Source organism: Neodiprion pinetum, chromosome 1 (assembly GCF_021155775.2).
Source record: "Neodiprion pinetum isolate iyNeoPine1 chromosome 1, iyNeoPine1.2, whole genome shotgun sequence".
NCBI classification, from domain to species: domain Eukaryota; kingdom Metazoa; phylum Arthropoda; class Insecta; order Hymenoptera; family Diprionidae; genus Neodiprion; species Neodiprion pinetum.
Window position 1 is genome coordinate 22654366 of NC_060232.1, and position 23440 is coordinate 22677805.

Sequence of the window (23440 nt, forward strand, 5' to 3'; positions counted from 1 at the left end):
TGAAAAAACGCCTAATCCCGTCCACCGCCAACCGCCTCCGACGACCACCGTGTCCACCGCCAACCACCGCAACAACCGCCGAGCACCGCCAACCACCTTCGACCTCTTTGTCCCCTGCTCCTCCATGTATTCCAAACATTGATATTCACAATTATTCCAACAACTTTTCATTTGCTCTCTCGATCTTGGATTTTCGTAGGCATAGAATCGAAACGCTGTTTTAGCTAGTCGCAAGTGAAGTATCTACGTTGGGTAGAGAAGCTGAATAGTTTTTCGAAAAGTGTTCGGATGGAAAAAAATTCAGATCAACTGTAATACGTCACAGATGCGCTAATTTTGATTAAGATGAAATGGATTCTCCGTACATGAGACAGTATTTAACGCAGCGTAGTGATTTAAAGACCTAAGAAGGTGATAGGAAGAGAAGGAACGAGGCTTCTTAACACTTCGAGTGTATTTTAACACACATTTGAAAGATACGAGCAAAATTTTTCATCATCCAACTGTCGCAGAACGGCAGCGTTATCAGCCGACCCGTTCACTGAAGAATATATCTTCAGTCAACGGCTGACCATCGAAGGGCCTGGCCGCTTGAGTCTGGAATCGGCAGGAGAGATAAAGTGCGTATTTCTTGTATGAAATGTGAAAACTAAAATCATTATACATCATATCATATCATTGTACATCATACATCATACATCATACATCATATCATATCATCACACATCATACATTATACATCATACATCTTATCATATCATCACACATCATACATCATACATCATACATCATCATACATAGTATCAAAGTTCGAAACCAAAGTTTGGATGTCGGATGTTCAGAAAGTGACGTCACCAATTTAAAATCAGCTAGCCGAATTCCTCAGTCTGGAAACAACCGCGCAGTAGAGCGGACGGATCAGAGTCGCGCTCCGCAAATTTCGAGTACCGGGTTCTCAACCTCCCGGATCCCGCGCTTCGGGTCCGCTACGTATTTCGAGTACCGGGTTCTCAACCTCCCCGATCCCGCGCTTCGGGTCCGCTACGCGGTGAAACTCGACTTCCAGGATAAGCGCTCCGTGGTTACTGGTTCATGTTTATAACAAATTATTTCAATTCGTTTTTCGCGCAAGCCCATATTCAGTAGCTGTCAGTCCGCTAATAAAATTTCTCGACTTCCAGGATAAACGCTCCGTGGTTCCTGGTTCACGTTTACAATAAATTATTTCAATTCGTTTTTCGCGCAACCCCAAATTCGGTAGCTGTCAGTCCGCTAATAAAATTTCTATAACTTTATAATCTTCTCATAATCTTTTTGGTAAAATATGTCGATAAAAAAATTATATTAAACCTTACACATTATCTTTGATTTATTCTCATGCTGAAAATATTTATTAGTATTCGAGGTATAACTCGAGGTGGTTGGCGGTGGTCGTTGGGGGTGGTTAGGGGTGGTTGCGGGTAATCAAGGTGATTCCGGAGAAGGGGAACGAGGATTTGTGCTCGGTGAGTTTAACGTTTTTATAATATTCGATGGCAATTGTAATTATATTTCATCTAATCTTTTTCAAACTTGTCATCTTTACAATGAATTATTTCAATTCATTCTTCGCGCAAGCACAAATTCAGTAGCTATAAATGCGCTAGTGAAATTCATTCTACTATCAATTAATTAATTGATTATATTAATTCTTACACAATATTTTTGATGTGTTCTTATACTGAAAATCTTTATTATTATGGCAGGTATACCCGTGGTGGTTATCGGTGGTTGTTGGAGGTGATTGGCGGTGGTTGAAGGTGTTTGGAGTTGGACGAGAAGGAGGACGAGGAAGACAAGGAGGTGAAGGTGGACGAGGATTTGTGCTCGGTGAGTAAAACACTTTTATAATATTTGATGGCAATTGTAATTATATTTTATCTGAAATATTTCAAACTAGTGATGTTTACATTGAATTATTTCAATTCATTTTTCGCGCAAGCACATATTCAGTAGCTATGAATAAGCTTATACAATTTATTATATTATTGAATAATTAATTAATTATATTAATCCTTATACAATATTTTTGATGTGTTCCTATACTGAAAATATTTACATTAAATTATTTCTATTCATTTTTCGCGCAAGCACATATTCAGTAGCTATGAATGAGCTTATGCAATTTATTATATTATTAAATAATTAATTAATTATATTAATCCTTATACAATATTTTTGATGTGTTCCTATACTGAAAATATTTACATTGAATTATTTCAATTCATTTTTCGCGCAAGCACAAATTCAGTAGCTATAAATGCGCTAGTGAAATTCATTCTACTATCAATTAATTAATTGATTATATTAATTCTTACACAATATTCTTGATGTGTTCTTATACTGAAAATCTTTATTATTATGGCAGGTATACCCGTGGTGGTTATCGGTGGTTGTTGGAGGTGATTGGCGGTGGTTGAAGGTGTTTGGAGTTGGACGAGAAGGAGGACGAGGAAGACAAGGAGGTGAAGGTGGACGAGGATTTGTGCTCGGTGAGTAAAACACTTTTATAATATTTGATGGCAATTGTAATTATATTTTATCTGAAATATTTCAAACTAGTCATGTTTACATTAAATTATTTCAATTCATTTTTCGCGCAAGCACATATTCAGTAGCTATGAATAAGCTTATACAATTTATTATATTATTGAATAATTAATTAATTATATTAATCCTTATACAATATTTTTGATGTGTTCCTATACTGAAAATATTTACATTAAATTATTTCTATTCATTTTTCGCGCAAGCACATATTCAGTAGCTATGAATGAGCTTATGCAATTTATTATATTATTAAATAATTAATTAATTATATTAATCCTTATACAATATTTTTGATGTGTTCCTATACTGAAAATATTTACATTGAATTATTTCAATTCATTTTTCGCGTAAGCACATATTCAGTAGCTATGAATAAGCTGATACAATTTATTATATTATTAAATAATCAATTAATCATATTAATCCTCATACAATATTTTTGATGTGTTCCTATATTGAAAATATTTACATTGAATTATTTCAATTCATTTTTCGCGCAAGCACATATTCAGTAGCTATGAATAAGCTTATACAATTTATTATATTATTAAATAATTAATTAGTTATATTAATCCTTACACGATATTTTTGATGTGTTCTTATACTGAAAATATTTATTACTATTCCAGGTATAACCCGAGGTGGTTGGAGGTGGTCGGAGGTGGACAAGGTGGACCAGGTGGAGGACGAAGACCAGGAGGAGGACGAGGTGGACGAGGTGGACGAGGAGGAGGCGGGGTGGGTCGTGGGAGAGGAGGGGCGGGGGAGGGAAGGGGCAGAGGTGGGCGAGGAAGGGGGAGAGGTGGGCAGGGAGGGGAAGGGAAGGGGCGGGGAAGGGCAAAGGGGAGGGGGAGGGAAGGGGGCGGGGGGATGGAAGGGGCGGGAGGGCGGGAGGGAGGGAGGGTGGGCGGTCGGGCGGGCGGGCGGGCGGGCGGGCGGGCGCGAGGGGGGGGGGGATACTGCTCTATTAACTCTAACGGGCTTGCATCGACATCCGTCCTCCACTCCCTCCCTCCCTCCTTCCCTCCCTCCCTCCCACCCGCCCGACCTCCCACCCTCCCTCCCCCCTCCCTCTCCCTCCCCCTTTCCCTCCCCCGCCCCGCCCCTCCCCTCCCCTTCCCTTCCCTTCCCGTCCCTTCCCGTCCCTTCCCCCTCCCCGCCCACCTCTCCCCCTTCCATGCCCCTCCCCCTCCCCTCCTCTGAGGAGAGGAGAGGTCCTCTCCCACGACCCACCCCGCCTCCTCCTCGTCCACCTCGTCCTCCTCCTCGTCCACCTGGTCCTCCTCCTCGTCCAGCTCGTCCTCCTCCTCGTCCACCTCCGACCACCTCGGGTAATACCTGGAATAGTAATTAATATTTTTAGTATAGGAACACATCAAAAATTTTGTGTAAGAATTAATGTAATTAATCAATTAATTAATAATATAATAAATTGTACAAGATTATTCATAGCTACTGAATATGTGCTTGCACAAAAAATAAATTGAAATAATTTATTGCAAACGTGACAAGTTTGTAATATTTCAGATGAAATATAATTACAATTGCCATCAAATATTATAAAAGTGTTTTACTCACCCAGCACAAATCCTCGTCCTCCTCGTCCTCCTCCTCGTCCACCTCCGACCACCTTCAACCACCTCAGGTTATACCTTGAATAGTAATAAATATTTTCAGTATAAGAACACATCGAAAATATTGTGTGAGGATTAATATAATTGAGTAATTGATTAAATAATTAATTAATAATATAATAAATTGTATAAGATTATTCATAGCTACTAAGTATGTACTTGCACGAAAAATGAATTGAAATAACTTATTGTAAACGTGACAAGTTTTTAATATTTCAGATGAAATATAATTACAATTGCCATTAAATATTATAAGAATACTAATTAATTAATTATTAATATAATAAATTGTACAAGATTATTCATAGCTACTGAATATGTGCTTGCACGAAAAATGAATTGAAATAATTTATTGTGAACGTGAAAGTTTGTAATATTTCAGATGAAATATAATTACAATTGCTATCAAATATTATAAAAGTGTGTTACTCACCGAGCACAAATCCTCGTCCCCCTCCTCCTGAATCACCGAGATAACCCGCAACCACCCCTAACTACCTCCAACGAAAACCGCCAACCACCTCGAGTTATACCTCGAATACTAATAAATATTTTCAGCGTGAGAACTAATCAAAAATAATGTGTAAGGTTTGATATAATTTTTTTATCGACATATTTTACCAAAAAGATTATGAGAAGATTGTAAAGTTATAAAAATTTTATTAGCGCACCGACAGCTACTGAATTTGGGCGTGCGCGAAAAACGAATTGAAATAATTTATTGTAAACATGAACCAGGAACCACGGAGCGCTGATCCTAGAAGTCGAGAAATTTTGTTAGCGGACTGACAGCTACCGAATTTGGGTTTGCGCGAAAAACGAATTGAAATAATTTATTGTAAACATGAACCAGGAACCACGGAGCGCTTATCCTGGAAGTCGAGAAATTTTGTTAGCGGACTGACAGCTACCGAATTTGGGGTTGCGCGAAAAATGAATTGAAATAATTTATTGTAAACATGAACCAGGAACCACGGAGCGCTTATCCTAGAACTCAAGAAATTTTATTAGCGGACTGACAGCTACCGAATTTGGGGTTGCGCGACAAACGAATTGAAATAATTTATTGTGAACATGAACCAGGATCCACGGAGCGCTTATCCTAGAACTCGAGAAATTTTATTAGCGGACTGACAGCTACCGAATTTGGGGTTGCGCGACAAACGAATTGAAATAATTTATTGTAAACATGAACCAGGAACCACGGAGCGCTTATCCTGGAAGTCGAGAAATTTTGTTAGCGGACTGACAGCTACCGAATTTGGGGTTGCGCGAAAAACGAATTGAAATAATTTATTCTAAACATGAACCAGGAACCACGGAGCGCTTATCCTGGAAGTCGAGAAATTTTGTTAGCGGACTGACAGCTACCGAATTTGGGGTTGCGCGAAAAACGAATTGAAATAATTTATTCTAAACATGAACCAGGAACCACGGAGCGCTTATCCTGGAAGTCGAGAAATTTTATCAGCGGACTGACAGCTACTGAATATGGGCTTGCGCGAATAACGAATTGAAATAATTTGTTGTGAACATGAACCAGGATCCACGGAGCGCTTATCCTGGAAGTCGAGAAATTTTATCAGCGGACTGACAGCTACTGAATATGGGCTTGCGCGAATAACGAATTGAAATAATTTGTTGTGAACATGAACCAGGATCCACGGAGCGCTTATCCTAGAACTCGAGAAATTTTATTAGCGGACTGACAGCTACCGAATTTGGGGTTGCGCGAAAAACGAATTGAAATAATTTATTCTAAACATGAACCAGGAACCACGGAGCGCTTATCCTGGAAGTCGAGAAATTTTGTTAGCGGACTGACAGCTACCGAATTTGGGGTTGCGCGAATAACGAATTGAAATAATTTGTTGTGAACATGAACCAGGAACCACGGAGCGCTTATCCTGGAAGTCGAGAAATTTTATCAGCGGACTGACAGCTACTGAATATGGGCTTGCGCGAATAACGAATTGAAATAATTTGTTGTGAACATGAACCAGGATCCACGGAGCGCTTATCCTGGAAGTCGAGAAATTTTATCAGCGGACTGACAGCTACTGAATATGGGCTTGCGCGAATAACGAATTGAAATAATTTGTTGTGAACATGAACCAGGATCCACGGAGCGCTTATCCTAGAACTCGAGAAATTTTATTAGCGGACTGACAGCTACCGAATTTGGGGTTGCGCGACAAACGAATTGAAATAATTTATTACAAACATGAACCAGGAACCACGGAGCGCTTATCCTGGAAGTCGAGAAATTTTGTTAGCGGACTGACAGCTACCGAATTTGGGGTTGCGCGAAAAACGAATTGAAATAATTTATTCTAAACGTGAACCAGGAACCACGGAGCGCTTATCCTGGAAGTCGAGAAATTTTGTTAGCGGACTGACAGCTACCGAATTTGGGGTTGCGCGAAAAACGAATTGAAATAATTTATTGTAAACGTGAACCAGGAACCACGGAGCGTTTATCCTGGAAGTCGAGAAATTTTATTAGCGGACTGACAGCTACTGAATATGGGCTTGCGCGAAAAACGAATTGAAATAATTTGTTATAAACATGAACCAGTAACCACGGAGCGCTTATCCTGGAAGTCGAGTTTCACCGCGTAGCGGACCCGAAGCGCGGGATCGGGGAGGTTGAGAACCCGGTACTCGAAATACGTAGCGGACCCGAAGCGCGGGATCCGGGAGGTTGAGAACCCGGTACTCGAAATTTGCGGAGCGCGACTCTGATCCGTCCGCTCTACTGCGCGGTTGTTTCCAGACTGAGGAATTCGGCTAGCTGATTTTAAATTGGTGACGTCACTTTCTGAACATCCGACATCCAAACTTTGGTTTCGAACTTTGATACTATGTATGATGATGTATGATGTATGATGTATGATGTGTGATGATATGATAAGATGTATGATGTATGATGTATGATGTGTGATGATATGATATGATGTATGATGTATGATGTATGATGTACGATGATATGATATGATGTATAATGATTTTAGTTTTCACATTTCATACAAGAAATACGCACTTTATCTCTCCTGCCGATTCCAGACTCAAGCGGCCAGGCCCTTTGATGGTCAGCCGTTGACTGAAGATATATTCTTCAGTGAACGGGTCGGCTGATGACGCTGCCGTTCTGCGACAGTTGGATGATGAAAAATTTTGCTCGTATCTTTCAAATGTGTGTTAAAATACACTCGAAGTGTTAAGAAGCTTCGTTCTTTCTCTCCCTATTACCTTTTTAGGTCTTTAAATCACTAAGCAGCGTTAAATACTGTCTCATATACGAAGCAATCATTTCGTCTCGTTCAAAATTAGCGCATCCGTGATGTATTACAGTTACTCTGAATTTTTTTCCATCCGAATACTTTACGAAAAACAATTCTGCTTTTCCACCCAACGCAGATACTTCACTTGCGACCAGCTAAAACAGCGTTTCGGTTCTATGCCTATGAAAATTCAAGGTCAAGAGAGCAAATGAAAAGTTGTTGGTATAATTTTGAATATTAGTGTTATGGGATACATCGAGCGCGTGTCGAATAGAATCCCATTTCGAAATGAATAATTCTTCTCTTTTCAAATCATAGCTAATCTAGTAATATAGGTAAATAGGATGGTTGGAGGTGTTCGGAAATGGTAGGAGGTGGTCGGCGCTGGTAGAAGGTGATAGGGGGTGGTCGAAAGTGGCCATTGATGGTCGGAGGTGGCAGGGGGAGGTAGGAGGTGTTCGAAAATGGTAGGACATTTCAAAAGTTAAAGTCGACGATGATCCGGTGCATCAATTTTATCGTTACAGATTTTCGTTTTCGACGAGGCATAGAGTATCCAACAACGATAATGCAGTCCTCAAAATTCGTCATTTATCTTTGTCTGGAAAGCTAATTCGCAAGGCGTGATATTCTAGATATGTCGAAACTAAGCTAGCGGCACGTGTTTGCATTATTAGAAAAATACCCGTACTCTACATACACTCTTTCTAATCTTTTGCTACATTTGGTTTAATCCCCATGCTTCCACGGCACGAATAGTCGGAAATTTTTTTGATTATCCATAATAAAATAAAAGAAGTAACAAAGCTCAAATTTATTGTTAAAGCTCTAATGAATACATCAAACTGCGGTCGAATTCATTTATTATTTGCACATGACCTCTGTATATTCGATAACTTATTCCTAAATACATTGAAACATATGTATTTATAATGAAATATCATGCAAAGGGCTGTGTAAACTATAAACTATAATTTCTATCAAATCGCTGCTCTTATGTCAACAGGGCTTTGAGACTCAGTCAAGTTGGATCTCGATTTTTGTCATCGTATGTAGGACATTGGGTTACAAGAACAAATGCGAATTACGAAGAACTCCGTAGTAGAGATAAGGATATTTTGGTTCAAGTATACCTATACACAGAAATCCGTATGTGAAAATACTAAAACCTCTGTGTTTATTGTAAAAATCTAGTTTTAAACATGTGTATATATGTATATACACATGCATAAGTATACATATACATATATACACATACATGTAGATAAATGGTTATTAAGAAATTAGAAACACTCACAACTTGTCGCAAATAGAGTAAAACGTAAGGTTAATAATATACAAATTACACAAGCGCACCATAAAACGTGGCAAGGGTAATCCTAGCGCAGTGATTGTATAAACTGAAGAAATATACATTTACGTATACATGATATAAATCAATAGACTAGAAAAGAGTGTTTAGAGAGCTTATCTAATTCCGATCTTGTCACAATAGATCATTAACATAATCAATATACGGTTAAGGCTGTATTAGCTACATTCACTATCAGAGATAATATTTTTTATCCATAGGTTCCACCTGCACGGCCAATTTTGTGTAGCCGAGAGTCGACTCTCTTCTCCTAGATATGGCCTGTACATGCAACAGACAAGTATAAGTCCAATATTATGCATAATAGGTAATTAATATTGCATCTTAAGTGTCATAGGCAGGGCTGATTAGGTTTTCTCGTGATTACAAATGTGCTTGATTTTCACGTTACATAATCATGGAATGAATTTTACATACACAGCTTCTCTGATTTTACGATCAGTTCAAGAAGCCTAAATTCGATGAAAATCATGACTAACCTGAAGAGCGACAAATATCGCGGCAAACAAAGCGATTGATGCAACGCAAATAGCAACTGCAAACGCAGTGGCTGCTGTTACAGCCAATGATGCAGAATCCTCGGTTCTGCCAAGGATATCTGAAACCCCCCGACATCCGTCTCGGGAAACTGTCCGCTTTCCAGCTGGAGAGCTATTCCGGCAACCACCTGGATCATGAAATGTTGACATGGTAAGTGAGATACAAAATAATATTCAGGTTCATCAAACATCTCACTATCAGAATCAAGCAGAAGTTCAACCCACCCGTTGCTGGATTACATATACAACAGTCTTGATCCTTGGCATTATTGATACCAGCTGGACAGCAAGGGACGCATTGATTGTTCAGTTTTTCGATGTGCAACGGAGCAGCGCATGACAAGCAACTAAACTTTCCCGGTCCGGTACATCTCGGACAGCTTGAGTCACAGCTTTTGCAGAGTTGCGTCACCGAGTCGTAATATTGGCTACTGAGACATTCTATGCAAAGGCCCCCATCCAGCATTGAGTGAGCAGGACACAAGGTGCACCCTAGCGGCCCTTCGGCTGAAACCAATCTGACATTAGAATGACGTTAAAAGTCCAAACGAATATAGGTTCCCCGTAAGTAATAGACTAGATAATGATCTCATATTTTACCACCTCTACATGTTTTGCAGTAATTATGACACTTCTGACATCCAAAACTGGTCCTAAAGAATCCTTCGGGACATTCCGGATGACATTCCCCTGCAGCCAATTGCCAGCCTCTCGGGCAGGTTACACACTGATCTCTCCTGGGTCCAGAACAAGTCCTGCAGGACATGTGACACTTTGCGCATTGTCCACGATCGCTGTAATATCTGTAAAAGCAATATTATACGAATTCCTCACTCATAAAAGCAAAATTGTAGATTGTCTCAAGGCCTTATCCAATTAGTGTCCGCGTGATATGGTGCGTGAGGTTAATTCATTCCGCGACTCACCCGTCAGCACAGAAAGATCTACACTCGCCACTCTGCAGCTGAAGTCCATCATTGCAAGTAGTACAGTTCAATGTGGAGGTGCAGGTCCTGCATGTATGAAGGCAGGGTAGATAAAGAGGTTTCCCAGCTGGCTGGGCGACGGAATAGTAACCGTCCTCGCATTGAGCGACACATTTTTGACCCTGCAGAAGCAGTGTCTCTTGGCAGGAGACGCAGGAGTCACGGGTGGGCCCGGCGCAAGTCTCGCATGTCGAGTGGCATCTCTTGCACCGTCCGTTTTCGTAATATGCAGTACTGTCGCACCGCGTACGACTCGCTGTGGCGCAGAAACTGTTGGCGTTCAAGTTCCAGTCACGGATGCAGATGGTGCAACCGGAGGATGTGCACGTCAAACATCCCGTGGGACACTGAACACACTCTCGCCTTTTCTTATCAGGGCTAAATCCCGTTGGACAAGAAGCCAGGCACGTACCTATCGGTGTGAAAATTGATCTTATAGTTAGAAAGATGCTGCAACTACTAACTGGGACCCTAACAAGTTATTGAAGTAAAAGTGAGGTGAATAATTTGACTACAGAAACGAAATGAATATATGAAAGTTTACCTTCGGAAAAATAAAGTCCAGGCCGACAACCGATGTACTGAGTTTCACCGGTGCCATTGCAAGTTTCACAGGATACATGACAGGCTTCGAAGTTATAATCCATCGTTTCGTACGTGTTTTTAGGACAGCGTAGCACGTGTTTTCGTGCAAGACTAAGTGGTGTTTGCACGCAGTGCAATGATCCCAACGATTTGGGCAGCTAGCACAAGTTGTCTCGCATGGTATGCACGTTCCGTTTTCTAAATCTGAGGTTCGCTATTGTGTGGTTAATGACAATTATGCTGATCTCGCGGCATTCCATTATAGTATGAATTTTTAATTAAAAATTTTAACGCTATGGAAAGTGTAAGTGCAAGGTTAAAGTTGAGCGTGCTAACGAGGTTTGCCGGTTCGAGAATTTATGAAAGATTTAACCCAAAGTATATGAAAAACTCGAAAAAACACTTTCCACGAGTTGACCGATTTTGATCCCTTTCAAACCCACTCTCTTAATATCTCTCGGGGCACTGTTGCGGGCAGACAGCAATATCCGTGACCAGAAGATGAGCCGGATCACAGGAAAGACAAGAGTCCAAGGGTAGGTTGTAGGGTGGGTCCTACTACTGCGTAACCTAACCTAACCTAACCCAACCCTACCCTACCCTACCCCATCTCCTACCCTACCCCACCCTACCCAACCTTTTACCCTACCTTCTACCCTACCCTACCCCACCCGACCCCCTCCCACTTCCCCTCCCCGCCCCTCTCCTGCCCCCTCCCCGTCCCGCCCCTCCTATCCCCATCCCACCTACCCCTTCCTGCCCCTCCCCTTCCCGCCCCTCACCACTTGTCCTTCCCCCCCTCCTCGCACCTTCTCTCCCGCCCCGCCTACTTCTACTCCTACTTCTCCGCCTCCTTCAACTTCTACTACTTCTACTCCTATTCCTAGTTCTTCTATTCCTACTTCTACTACTTCTGATCCTATTCCTACTTGTATTCTTACTTTTTTTCTACCCCTACTCCTACCGCTTCCACTCCTACTCCTGGTCCCACACCTACTCTTACACCTGATACTACTTCTCCTCCTAATCCTACACCTACTCTTGATTCTACTCCTGATCTTGATCCTACTTCATCAAATATTATAAGAATGTTAAACTCACCGTGCAAAAATCCTCGTCCTCCTCTTCCACCTTGTTCTCCTCGTCTTCCTCGCCCTTCTCCTCGTCCACCTCCGACCGCCACCAACCACCGCCAACCACCTCCAACAACCACTGATAACCACCTTGGGTTATACCTGGAATAGTAATTAATATTTTCAGTATAAAAACACATTAAAAATATTATGTAAGCATTAATAAAATTAATTAATATGTAATGAATTTTATAAACTCATTTGAAGCTAGTGAATATGTGCTTACGCGAAAAATGAATTGAAATAATTCATTGTAAAAGTGAAAAGTTTAAAAAATTTCAGATCAAATATAATTACAATTGCCATTAAATATTAGAAAAATGTTATACTCACCGTGCAGAAATAGAAACATAGTTTTTTGTTACTGGTTTACATGAAAACAGTTGATCCCACTCCTACTCCTGGTCCCATTCCTGATCCTACTGCAGATCCTACTCGTGATCCTGAGACTACTACTCCTGATCCTACTTCTACTCCTGATCCTACTTCTACTCCTGATCCTACTTCTCCTGATCCCACTCAAACTTCTCATCCTACTCCTGATCCTACTCCTGGTCCCACTCCTGATTCTACTTCAGATCCTACTCTTGATTTGACTCCTACTGCTACTCCTGATCCTAGTCCTGAGTCTACTCCTGATCCCAATTCTGATCCCTCTCCTGATCCTACACCTGGTCCTACTCCTGAAACTACTCCTACTCCTGATCCTACTTCCACTACCACTTCTGATCCTACTCCTTCTCCTTCTCCTACTTCTACTCCTACTCCTACTCCCACTCCTACTCCTACTCCTTCTTCTATTTTCTTACTTCAACTCCTATTGCTACTCCTACTCCTGATCCTACACCTACTCCTAATCTTACTGTAACTCCTACTACTACTACCAGTACTCCTACTCCTACTGCTCATCCCACTCCAACTCCTACTACTTCTACTCCCACTCCTACCCCTACTTCTTTTATTCCTACTTCTACTCTCACTTTTTCCATTCCTATTCCTACTGCTACTCCTACTCCTACTTCTGCTTCTGATCTTACTCCTATTTTTACTCCTGATCCTACTTTTTCTCCTGATCCTACCTCCACTTCTGATCCTACTCCTGGTCTTCCTCCTGATGCCACTTCAGATCCTACTCCTGATTCGAATCCTGGTCCCATCTTGATCCTACTCCTGGTCCTACCCATGATCCTACTCCCGATCCTACTCCAAATTGTACTCCTGATCCAACTCCTAATCCTACTCCTACTTATACTCCTGATCCTACTTCCACTTGTACTCCTGATTCTACTTCTACTGCTGATCCCACTCCTGATCTGACTCTTGATCGCACTCCTGAGACTACTCCTACTCCTTCTTCTACTCCTACGTCTGATCCTACTCCAACTCCTACTCCTGGTCCTCCTCCTACTCCTGTTCTTGATTCTTATCCTACTTCCACTCCTACTACTGATCCTACTCCCACTATATTAAATATTATAAAAATGTTATACGCACAGTGCACAAAACCTTGTCATCCACGTCCCCCTTCTTCTCCTCCTACGCCTCGTTCACCTCGATCACCCGCAACTACCGATAACCACCTCCAACGACCACTGCCGACGACCTTCGATTATACCTCGAATACTGATAAATATTTCAAGTATTAGAACTCATGAAAAATATTGTGTAAGGATAAATATAATTTTTTCATTGTCACATTGTGCCAAGAAATTTATGAGAAAATTATAAAAAATTATTGGAATTTCATTAACGCATTGATAGCTACTAAGTTTGTGCTTGCACGAAAAATGATTGGAAATAATTTATTGTAAACGTGACGAGTTTGAAAAATAAAGATTAAATATAATAACAATTGCCATTGAATATTATGAATATGTTTTCCCCACAGTGCACAAATCCTCTTCATCCACGTGCTCTTCCTCCTCGTCCTCCGTCAAGTCCAACTTGATCACCCGCAACCACCGCCAATCACCTCCAACGACCACCGCCAACCACCTCGAATCATGAGGTATAACTAATAAATATTTGCGGTATCAGACCACATCAAAAGTATTGCGTAAGGATTACCATAATTTTTTTTTGCAACTTATTTTACCAAGAATATTATGAGAAAATTATAAAAAATCAGAGTAATTTTATTGGCGTATTGAGAGCTGTTGAATTTGGGCTTGCGCAAGAAATGAATTGACATAATTTATTGTAAACATGAGAAGTACGAAAAATTTTAGATAAAACACAAATAAAATTGTCGTTAAATATCATAAAAATTTTATACTCGTCGGGCACAAATCCTCGTCCTCCTTGTCTTCCTCGTCCTCCTCCTCATCCACCTCGATCACCCGCAATCAGCCCTATCCACCTTCGACCACCTCCAACCACCGCCAACCACCTCCAACGACTACCGCCAACGACCTCGGTTCGTACCTCGAACAGTCATAAATATTTTCAGTAATAGAACACATCAAAAATATCGTGTATGGATTATTATAATTTTTCTATCAACACATTTTACCAAGAAGATTATAAGAGAATTATAAATCATAATAGAAATTTCATTAGCGCAGTGACACTTACTGAATTTGGGCTTGCACGAAAAATGAATTGGAATAATGTATTGTAAACTGAAACCGGAACCACGAAGCGTTTGTCCTAAAAGTCGAGCTCCACAAGGTAGTGGACCTGGAGCGCAGGAACCACAGAGCGCTTGTCCTGACAGTAGAGTTTTACCAGGTAGCGTACCCGGAGAGCAGGAACCACGGAGCGCTTGTCCTGTGAATAAAGTTTTACCAGGTAGCGTACCTATATTCCAGAAACCGCGGAGCGCTTGTCCCGGAAGTATATTTTCACCAGGTAGTAGACCTTGAGCGCAGGAACCACGGAGTGCTTGTCCTGGAATTCAAGTTCCACCCCGTAGTGGACCTTGAGCGCGGAAACTACGGAGCGCTTGTCCTGCAAGTAGAGTTTCATCAGGTAGCGTTCCTGGAGTGCAGGAACCACGGAACGCTTGTCCTGTAAATAAAGTTTTACCAGGTAGCGTACCTATATTCCAGGAACCGCGGAGCGCTTGTCCCGGAAGTAGATTTTCACCAGGTAGTAGACCTTGAGCGCAGAACCTACGGAGCTCTTGTCGTGGAAGTAAATGTACCAGGTAGTGTACCTGGAGCGTAGGAGCCACGGAGCGCTTGTCCTGGAAGTAGAGTCTTACCAGGTAGCGGACCTGGCGGGCAGGAACCACGGAGCGCTTGACCTGTAAGTAGAGTTTCACCAGGTAGCGTACCTGGAGCGCAGGAACCACAGAATGCTTGTCCTGTAAGTGGAGTTTCACCAGGTAGCGTACCTGGAGCGCACGAACCACGGAGCTTTTGTCCTGAGAGTCAAGTTCTACTAGGTAGTGTACCTGGAGCGTAGGAACCACGGAGCGCTTGTCCTGGAATTCAAGTTTCACCGTGTAGCCGATCTGGAGCGCAAAAACTACGGAGCGCTTGTCCTGCAAGTAGAGTTTCACCAGGTAGTGGACCTGGAGCGGAGGAACCACGAAGCGCTTGGCCTGGAAATAGAGTTACACCAGGTAGCATACCTGGAGCGCAGGAACCACGGAGCGCTTGTCCTGTAAGTAGAGTTTTACCGGGTAACGTACCTGGATCGCAGGAACCATGGAACGCTTGTCTTGTAAGTAGAGTTTCACCAGGTAGCGTACCCATAGCCCAGGAACCACGGAGCGCTTGTCCCGGAAGTGGAGTTTTACCAGGTAGTAGACCTTGAGCACAGAACCTACGGATCTCTTGTCCTGGAAGTAGAGTTTTACCGGGTAGCGTACCTGGAGCGCAGAAACCACAGAGCGCTTGTCCTGGAAGTAGAGTTTCACCAAGTAGCATACCCGGAGCGCATGAACCACGGAGCGCTTGTCCCGGAAGTAGAGTTTCACCAGGTAGCGTTCCAGGAGCGCAGATACTACGGAGCTCTTGTCCTGGAGTCGAGTTTCACCACATAGCGGACCTGGAGCGCTTATCCTGGAGTCGAGTTTCACCAGGTAGCGGACCTGAAGCGCAGGAACTACGGAGCGCTTTTCTTGGATGCCAAGATCCTCAAGGTCAAGGACCTGGACAGCCAGAACTACGGAGCGCTTGTTCTGGAAGTCGAGTTCCACCTGGTAGCGGACCTGGAGCACAGGATCCAGAAGGTAGAGAACCCGGTACTCGAAATCTGCGGAGCGCGGTTCTGATACGTCCGCTCTACTGCGCAGTTGTTTTCAGACTGAGGAATCCGGCTAACTGATTTTAGGTCGATGACGTCAAGAGAAAAAAATTTTGGGTGACGTCACTTTCTGAATATCCGAAAATCCAAACATCGCAACTTTGGTTTCGAACTTTAATACTAAGTAAGATATTGTGTATGATGTATGATGATATGATATGATGTATTATGATTTTAGTTTCCACATTTTAAACAAGAAATACGCACTTCATCTTTCCTGCCGATTCCAGACTCAAGCAGCTAGGCCCTTCGTTGGCCAGCCGTTCACTTGAGATGGATTCTTCACTTAACGGGTCACCTAATAACTGTGCCGTTCTGCGACAGTTGGATGATACAAATTGTTGCTTGTTCCTTTCAAATGTGTGTTAAAATACAGTCTACGTTTCAAGAAGCTTTGTCCTTTTTCTCCCTATTAAAAGAAAGAATCGCCGTAGATACTTCTTGGCCTCTGCATCATTATCACATCTGATCTATTATTATTCATGATCTATGTATACATTCTTCTCTCGGTTACCTATACTTTAATGAAATCACTGTTTTGCTACGAATTTTGGAATAAATTTATTCTTATTATCAATTTCTTGTAACGCTGCAAGTCGGTAAGTGCACACAGGCTAAGTACTGGCGTGGGCTTACCATTACGGAGACTGTGTCACTCGGAAGGTGAACGCAGCCAGCATCCTGTCGAAATCAGTAACTCTCTGATGTTCTGCAATAAGTTCTCAACTCTACCGTCGGAACATCTCAGGGGGCACAAGCGCACGACGATTTTCGGTTGCCACACCAAAGCCCAGAGGGCAACTGACTTTATATTCTTTATTCAACGGCAAGACCTACGGGGCATACGCTGTGGTTTTTTTTAGTTTTTTCGATAATCAGGCAGGAGCAAATGTTTTAACTTTCAGAATCCTCATAAACAATCGAGGAACAATTGAGAACGATCGTCACTCGGACCGCATCGCCATCTTTTTGTCTCGGATAGAATTTTGAATTCATCGCCCGTCGACATAACCTACAAATCAGATGCAGCGTTGTTTTTCCCGTTTCAAAGAAAAATATGAGGGGGAAAATTACGAGATTTTCCAAGGAATTACCAGCGATGCATGAGCAATTGAGACCAATTATTCTCATACAAATATATTCATACATTTACGTCTCAATTCATCAAAGAGATATATCGAAACGAATTTGACCATACTTCGCCTTTAGAAAACCGTTTTTTCATTTGTTTCTGATATACTCGCAAACAATGCAGAAGCAATTTATTAAAATAATAGAGTAACAAGGATTAATTTAGGAGCAATTGAGAGCTTATCCTGCTCCGGTGCAATAACGAACGTATTCTCACCAACATTGGTTCGAGTGTGGCGCTATTTTACTGGAAACGTTACTAACTCACGGTACCTGCAACGTTTTTTGGATTTTCTCGAAAACCATGAGGGAGCATATAATAAAAATTACGGAGCAATTAAGAGCAAATTGGGAGCAATTTTTTGGCTTATAAGTTCTTAATAAATTCGAAGGTCGCAGGCCAACTTCACATGGATGCTACCTTTCATCAGCAATCCTTTGACGGGTCTGGGCGGGTTTCGGGGTATTAGCAGTTTCACGTATTATCGACCAAGTGACTGAAAAACGTGCAAATCGCATACCGTTGTCACTGTGAAATTGAAATGTTGAGAAAATCTCACACAAGAAATATGTTAGCCGAAATTGTACAACGCAAAAAGAAATTTCAATTAAATACATGAACGTGTATCGTTTATATTTACCTGAATACTTCAAATCTTTTATAGGCGACAGTAGTATCTCTAAGATGGTTCAATTATTTTCTCAATGTTTTTTACAAAGTCAACTTTGAGCTGCGAATATTTTGTAATAATTTTCAATTACTTCATTTTAGTTCCAATCGTTTCAAGAATGTTCCTATGAAGAATTTTTTATTCATTTGTCGACCACTTTTAAAACTATGGTTTCGAAAAATTCCATGTCTCAAGTGTGGAAAATATCCAGAAAATTTAGAGACACTTCTTTCTTTAGTAAAAGCACGTTGAAGATATGTAGAAGGCTCAACCTATTTTCTAAGTTTTTCTAAAAATGTGGAAGTGGTAGTTGTATTTTAATTGAGAAAAACTATGCAAGTGCTTGAATAAATATCAAAATGAATATTGAAAATAAATCCATCATGAAATTCGTTGTAAATTAACTGGAATGAAGAACAAAGATCTTGTGAATTTATTTTAAATTTTGATAAGGTGCTAACATTGCCTCGTAGCGATGCAACTTTTTGGAAATGTTGGAATATTGAGTATTAAGAAGTTCCCGTTAGAAAGCAAAAGATAATTATAGTTAAGGAAGTGGTGCCACCAGTGGCATGAGATATAATCCACTGTTATGATCTTTCCTTTTCTTTATTTTTTCTTTTTCATTTGTAGGCTCTTGAGAGGTAGTACTCTCTATGCCGTGTAACGGACAAGATCATAAACAAAACCTCTCCTGTAACCACTATTCAAATTATTTCACAATTCAAAAAAATACTATTATTTCTGTTTATTCAATTAAAAATAAAAGTGCACCTTTATTATCCTGAGTAAAAATCCCAACAGGAAATGTAACGAAAAATACTATCCATTAATCCTTGAAGTGTTGTGGGCGCACTTTTAAACCCTTGAGGCGTTATAAGATATTCGTAATGACCGTTAGGTGTTGGAAAAGCAGTTTTTGATCTCTCACGTAGATCGATTTCGATTTGTTGGAAACCGATAGCAAGATCGAAAGTAGAAAAATAATAAATATAATAAAAATAGAATATCCGTTGTGTTGGGTAATGGATATGCGTCCCGAATTGCTTTTGCGTTTAATTTTTATAAATCAACTACGATGCGCCATCTCGGTATACCTGAAGAATCTGGTTTCTTCGGTACAGTCCATACCGGTCAAGTGTACGGTGAATTTAATGGAGCTATGATTCAGTTATTGCTTTTGATTTCAATCTGGTTCTCAACTTCAATTGTGTGAACCGGAGAAAAATGGTATTGTCGCGTATTAATCGGTATGTCATCCTCGGTTCAAATACGCTGCTTGATACCGGGTGTAAATTTTTATTCATCTCCAGGTAAATAGAATAATTCTGGAAATTTCTCGATAAGGTCTAATACGTGTTCGCGTTCCTCTTTATTCAAATGGTCTATATATAATTTTATTTGAATTTCTGTGAATCGGTCTATCACTACAGGATCTGAATTGAAATATTCAGATACTTGAATCATGGTATTCATAGTCTTCCGGAAAATTGTGGTAGACAAAATGGGATACTTCTTGCAAGGCAATCTCTATCTCGATGTCCCTGTCCAATGTATTAATGGCGAGTACGTGGCACGCGCCATCTTGTCCGAAAACGTCTGCTTCTCCAATGTATGCACCATCGATAGTCTTTATGCGTGGCAAATATGCTCCTTTCGAGCCGCGGTTGATAACATCAATTACGATTTTTTCTTTGGTTTCCGCGCGTATCTTCAAAAATCGATGTTCCGGTTTAGATATCGGCATTTGCAAGTAAATAACGCTAGAAAAATCTGTATGCTATGCAACAAATATCAAGTGAAAAACCTTGCTCACAATGAATTTTTACCTTTTTACACTTTATTAAAATTATTCTCTGTGCATCACCCTGATACATTTGAATGAGTATCTAGTGAGGCTAATTTATTATAAAGGATGTAATGCATACCTAATATCTCTAAAATTCTTTAAACATTTCCTGTGTGAACAAAAAACCAACTGAAATACCCGGGAATTTTCTGAAATTCCTGTAAATGCCCCTTCAAAGATTCAGCAATTTTAGGCGTTCTGTGCGGGAAAGGTGATCGCGTTCTGATTTTTGAATCAGACGAGTTTGAACGATACTCGGAAAGATAATCGGATAGCTAACTACATGATAGAGAGCTCGGCCGGTTGTAGGTATTGCATAATAGTATCATCATTGCATCGACTTCCATTTTTGAATACTTATCTTCTAGACAGTCGCGCGCTCCGCTGATTAAAATGTTTAGTCGATCATAAAAATCACTTACGGTATCGTCTCTCTTCATTCATGTTGCCGTGATATCATGGTTCTAGTATTCACAAGTCTTTCTCGCTGCGAAACAGGTTTTCAAATGCTTTGTTAATTCGTTTATTGTAGTGAAGGTTTTCCCTTACGAACTTTCACGCGTTGATCCCTGTATCTAATTTTTCTAACACTTCTATTACGTAAGCACCCTCTGAGTATGGTGATACATACAGGGAACCATTATGCATATATCGCAAAAAGTGTTTTAATGAAACATTTTTACCGATAAAGAATGGAATATTCAACTTGCTGAACTGTAAAGCGAAATATTCTGCCATCGATGTTATCATCGCGTTATTGGCATCCAAGGCAGATGCATTGGAGCGGAGTCCGCTCTAATTTGCACGGTCGACTGTCATGTTCAGATTCAGATAAAACTTTACACGCAATTATAAAGATCAATTTTGGCAAAAGTTCAATTATATAAATATACAAATGCACAAATTATAAGTAACAGGTTTCATGCAATCAAATTTCGTAAAATATATAAATATTATCTAAAAAGAAAAATTCGTTTGTTTTTCATGTATTTTACCAATTTTCAAATTTTTCAAAAATTAAAAATTTTTTTTTTTTTGATTTTATTATTAGTTTAAACAAACCTCACTTTTACACCAATTCTTGTGTGATATGGAGGTGATATGAGATGTGAAAGAACGGTGGTTGTAAATGATTATAAATGATAAAGGCTGCTCCCACGTAACCAGAATGAATAAAAATTAAAAACTAAGACCTACCTTTCGATAAGCCGGTATGTTGATTCGTGTTACTATAGTCTCGTACCGGGCTGTGAAAATTGTTCAAATCGTTCAGGAGAAATAATAATTGTAACGGATGGCTGATCGTTCTGAAACAAATGATCAAAAATAGATGAATCTGGTAAAAGATGACGTATATTCATCAAACGATTCTAATTGTGAGTAAAATGTACGATAGCAAATTGTTGAATTTAAAGCAGATGAAAAATTCTAATGGGTAAAATAGGACAAAGTAAATGAAAGTATCGTCGACGGGCGAATTAATATTCAAATAGAGGATACCTGCAGGAAGGGTTTAATTCAACCGTTTAAGCTTTTGAACAAATGTAATCTACGAGCCAAATTAGGTACGTGTGTAGTGAGTACCAAGAAACATAATTTATCCTGAACGATTACTAGTTCTACGGTTGGTCGGTTGATTATAAATCTCTCCGTTTAGATTGAATGTAAACGTATACCTACTTTGCACTGGAACCAACAATTAATTGAAATAATGAAAATGATATTACAGGCTCAGCTGAAAACAAGAGACTCTCGAAATACACAAAAGAATATTATTTGCAGCTAGGCACCAATTCTACCTCAAAGTGCTCAGAGGATAACATTTTTTATTTTTACTGGTAACAAGAGAAGCTTGTCACGTTATGTTTAAAATGTGCATAATTGGTCCGTGGTTGATATAAAGAGCCTCACCTCGGTATCGAATAGGTTAATGAATTTGGCAACGACGATACCGGTCACTTAGCCTTGTGGAATTTCGAGTTAGTGTTGTATTGCCGTAAGTTATTGTTTAAAAGTTCGTTAAAATCCACTCAACAGTAGTTATTTAGCTTTCCCGATAGTTGATTGTATAAAATAGCGTTAATTATTGTGACTTATTATTATTAACAAACAGTAAGGTAATTAGGTACAAAGATCTAACACTGCCCGATTCTGTTGAATCGGGTTAGGACTTAGATTTAGTTGCAAAAATTGTAAAAATCAGACAGTGTTTTTTCACGGAACGATGAGAATTAGTAATGTTCGTGTCAGAATCCGTCTACTATTATTTCACTTATCATTTATTGAAACTCACCCGCTACATTCACACAATGTCATTAATTTATTCCGACTATCGGCAAACAAATGATTGCGCGGCGCAAAACAGTGCTCCACGAACTCTGCCGGTAAGAACTCAATATTTTTATTAACGTCTTGCTTCTGGTACTCAAGGCGTCAAGTTGACGCATCGCGATTTTTTACTTCGGTCCTCCTGCCTGTCCTGGGCTTGTTACTACGAGTTAACGTAGGATCCTTGCTTTTAAATTCATTTATAAGCTTTTCTCGATGGCGACGCATCGCAGATTGTACTTCGGTCTTTCTGCCTGTCAATATTGTTTGAAATTGCCGGTAAACGTTTGAATTTGAAGTAGTAAACTCTTCTCTAAGATCTGAAAAAATTCTACAAAATCTTATAAAATATGAAAAAATTTTTGTCGTTCATTAGAAGATGGAGATTTTATAACTTAAAACGCTAAATTGAAAAACAAAAAATAAAAAATTATTATTATTATTGAATTGCATTTTTTACAAAAGAATGAACATAAAACCTCATTATAATACAGGCCGAAATATTTCTATTCAGAGATATTATAATGAGATTTTATATTTATTCTTTGGTCAAAAATGCAGTCCAATAATAATGATATATGTTTGTTCAATCATTTTCTCGAGTTTTCAAATCATAACTCAGATACGCTGGGTCGAAAAATTCTGAAAACATTAGCGGAAGAGTTTTTTGTCATGTACTTTCATACAAAAAAATATTTAAAAAATCTGAGTCCTCGCCGTAGAATCTTGATCGTTTTGGTATGGAATGCCCCATATATAACTTTCGAAACGACGTTTTGTCGCGTTAAATTTAATCAAGAGTTAAACACATCTTTTTAACTTCGTAATTTCAATTAGAAAATTATTATTCGTCAGTAAGTCCTCATAAAGATTAACAGGTACAAACCGAAAGCGGAATTATTATTTATTCTCTAATCATCCGACAGTGCAGGTTTTATTATCAATAACCACGCTAATCCTATGAATAATTTTCTAAAGTTGGAGGTTCAGTATTATCCTTACATTTTCAGCTCTCCGTTAGCGGAAATGGAATCATCCCACGTACTCACCCATTCCAAACACACTTAAAATTGTGCTAACTTTTA

General features: G+C 40.0%; 2 protein-coding genes and 1 long non-coding RNA gene across 3 annotated transcripts; 2 read left to right on the forward strand and 1 right to left on the reverse strand.

Annotated features, from left to right (window-relative positions):
* Window positions 1-550: 550 nt before the first annotated feature.
* Window positions 551-3304, forward strand: LOC138190409 (uncharacterized). Its single transcript, XR_011176308.1, has 5 exons — window positions 551-620; window positions 1398-1505; window positions 1746-1869; window positions 2408-2531; window positions 3219-3304. It is a non-coding gene; the product is annotated as an uncharacterized lncRNA (long non-coding RNA).
* Window positions 3305-8479: 5175 nt separating this feature from the next.
* On the reverse strand, window positions 8480-12474 carry LOC124224797 (furin-like protease 2). The gene is made up of 8 exons (XM_069138165.1): window positions 12456-12474; window positions 12091-12224; window positions 10949-11147; window positions 10345-10816; window positions 10022-10221; window positions 9644-9925; window positions 9359-9546; window positions 8480-9140 (listed from the first exon to the last, which is right to left on the reverse strand). Exons 1-8 carry the CDS (start codon window positions 12472-12474, stop codon window positions 9054-9056), a joined length of 1581 nt encoding a protein of 526 aa, XP_068994266.1. The 3' UTR covers window positions 8480-9053.
* A 21-nt stretch (window positions 12475-12495) lies between these two features.
* LOC138191412 (putative uncharacterized protein DDB_G0290521) lies at window positions 12496-12990 on the forward strand. Its single transcript, XM_069138166.1, has one exon. The coding sequence runs from the start codon at window positions 12496-12498 to the stop codon at window positions 12988-12990; it is 495 nt and encodes a 164-aa protein (XP_068994267.1).
* Window positions 12991-23440: the final 10450 nt, after the last annotated feature.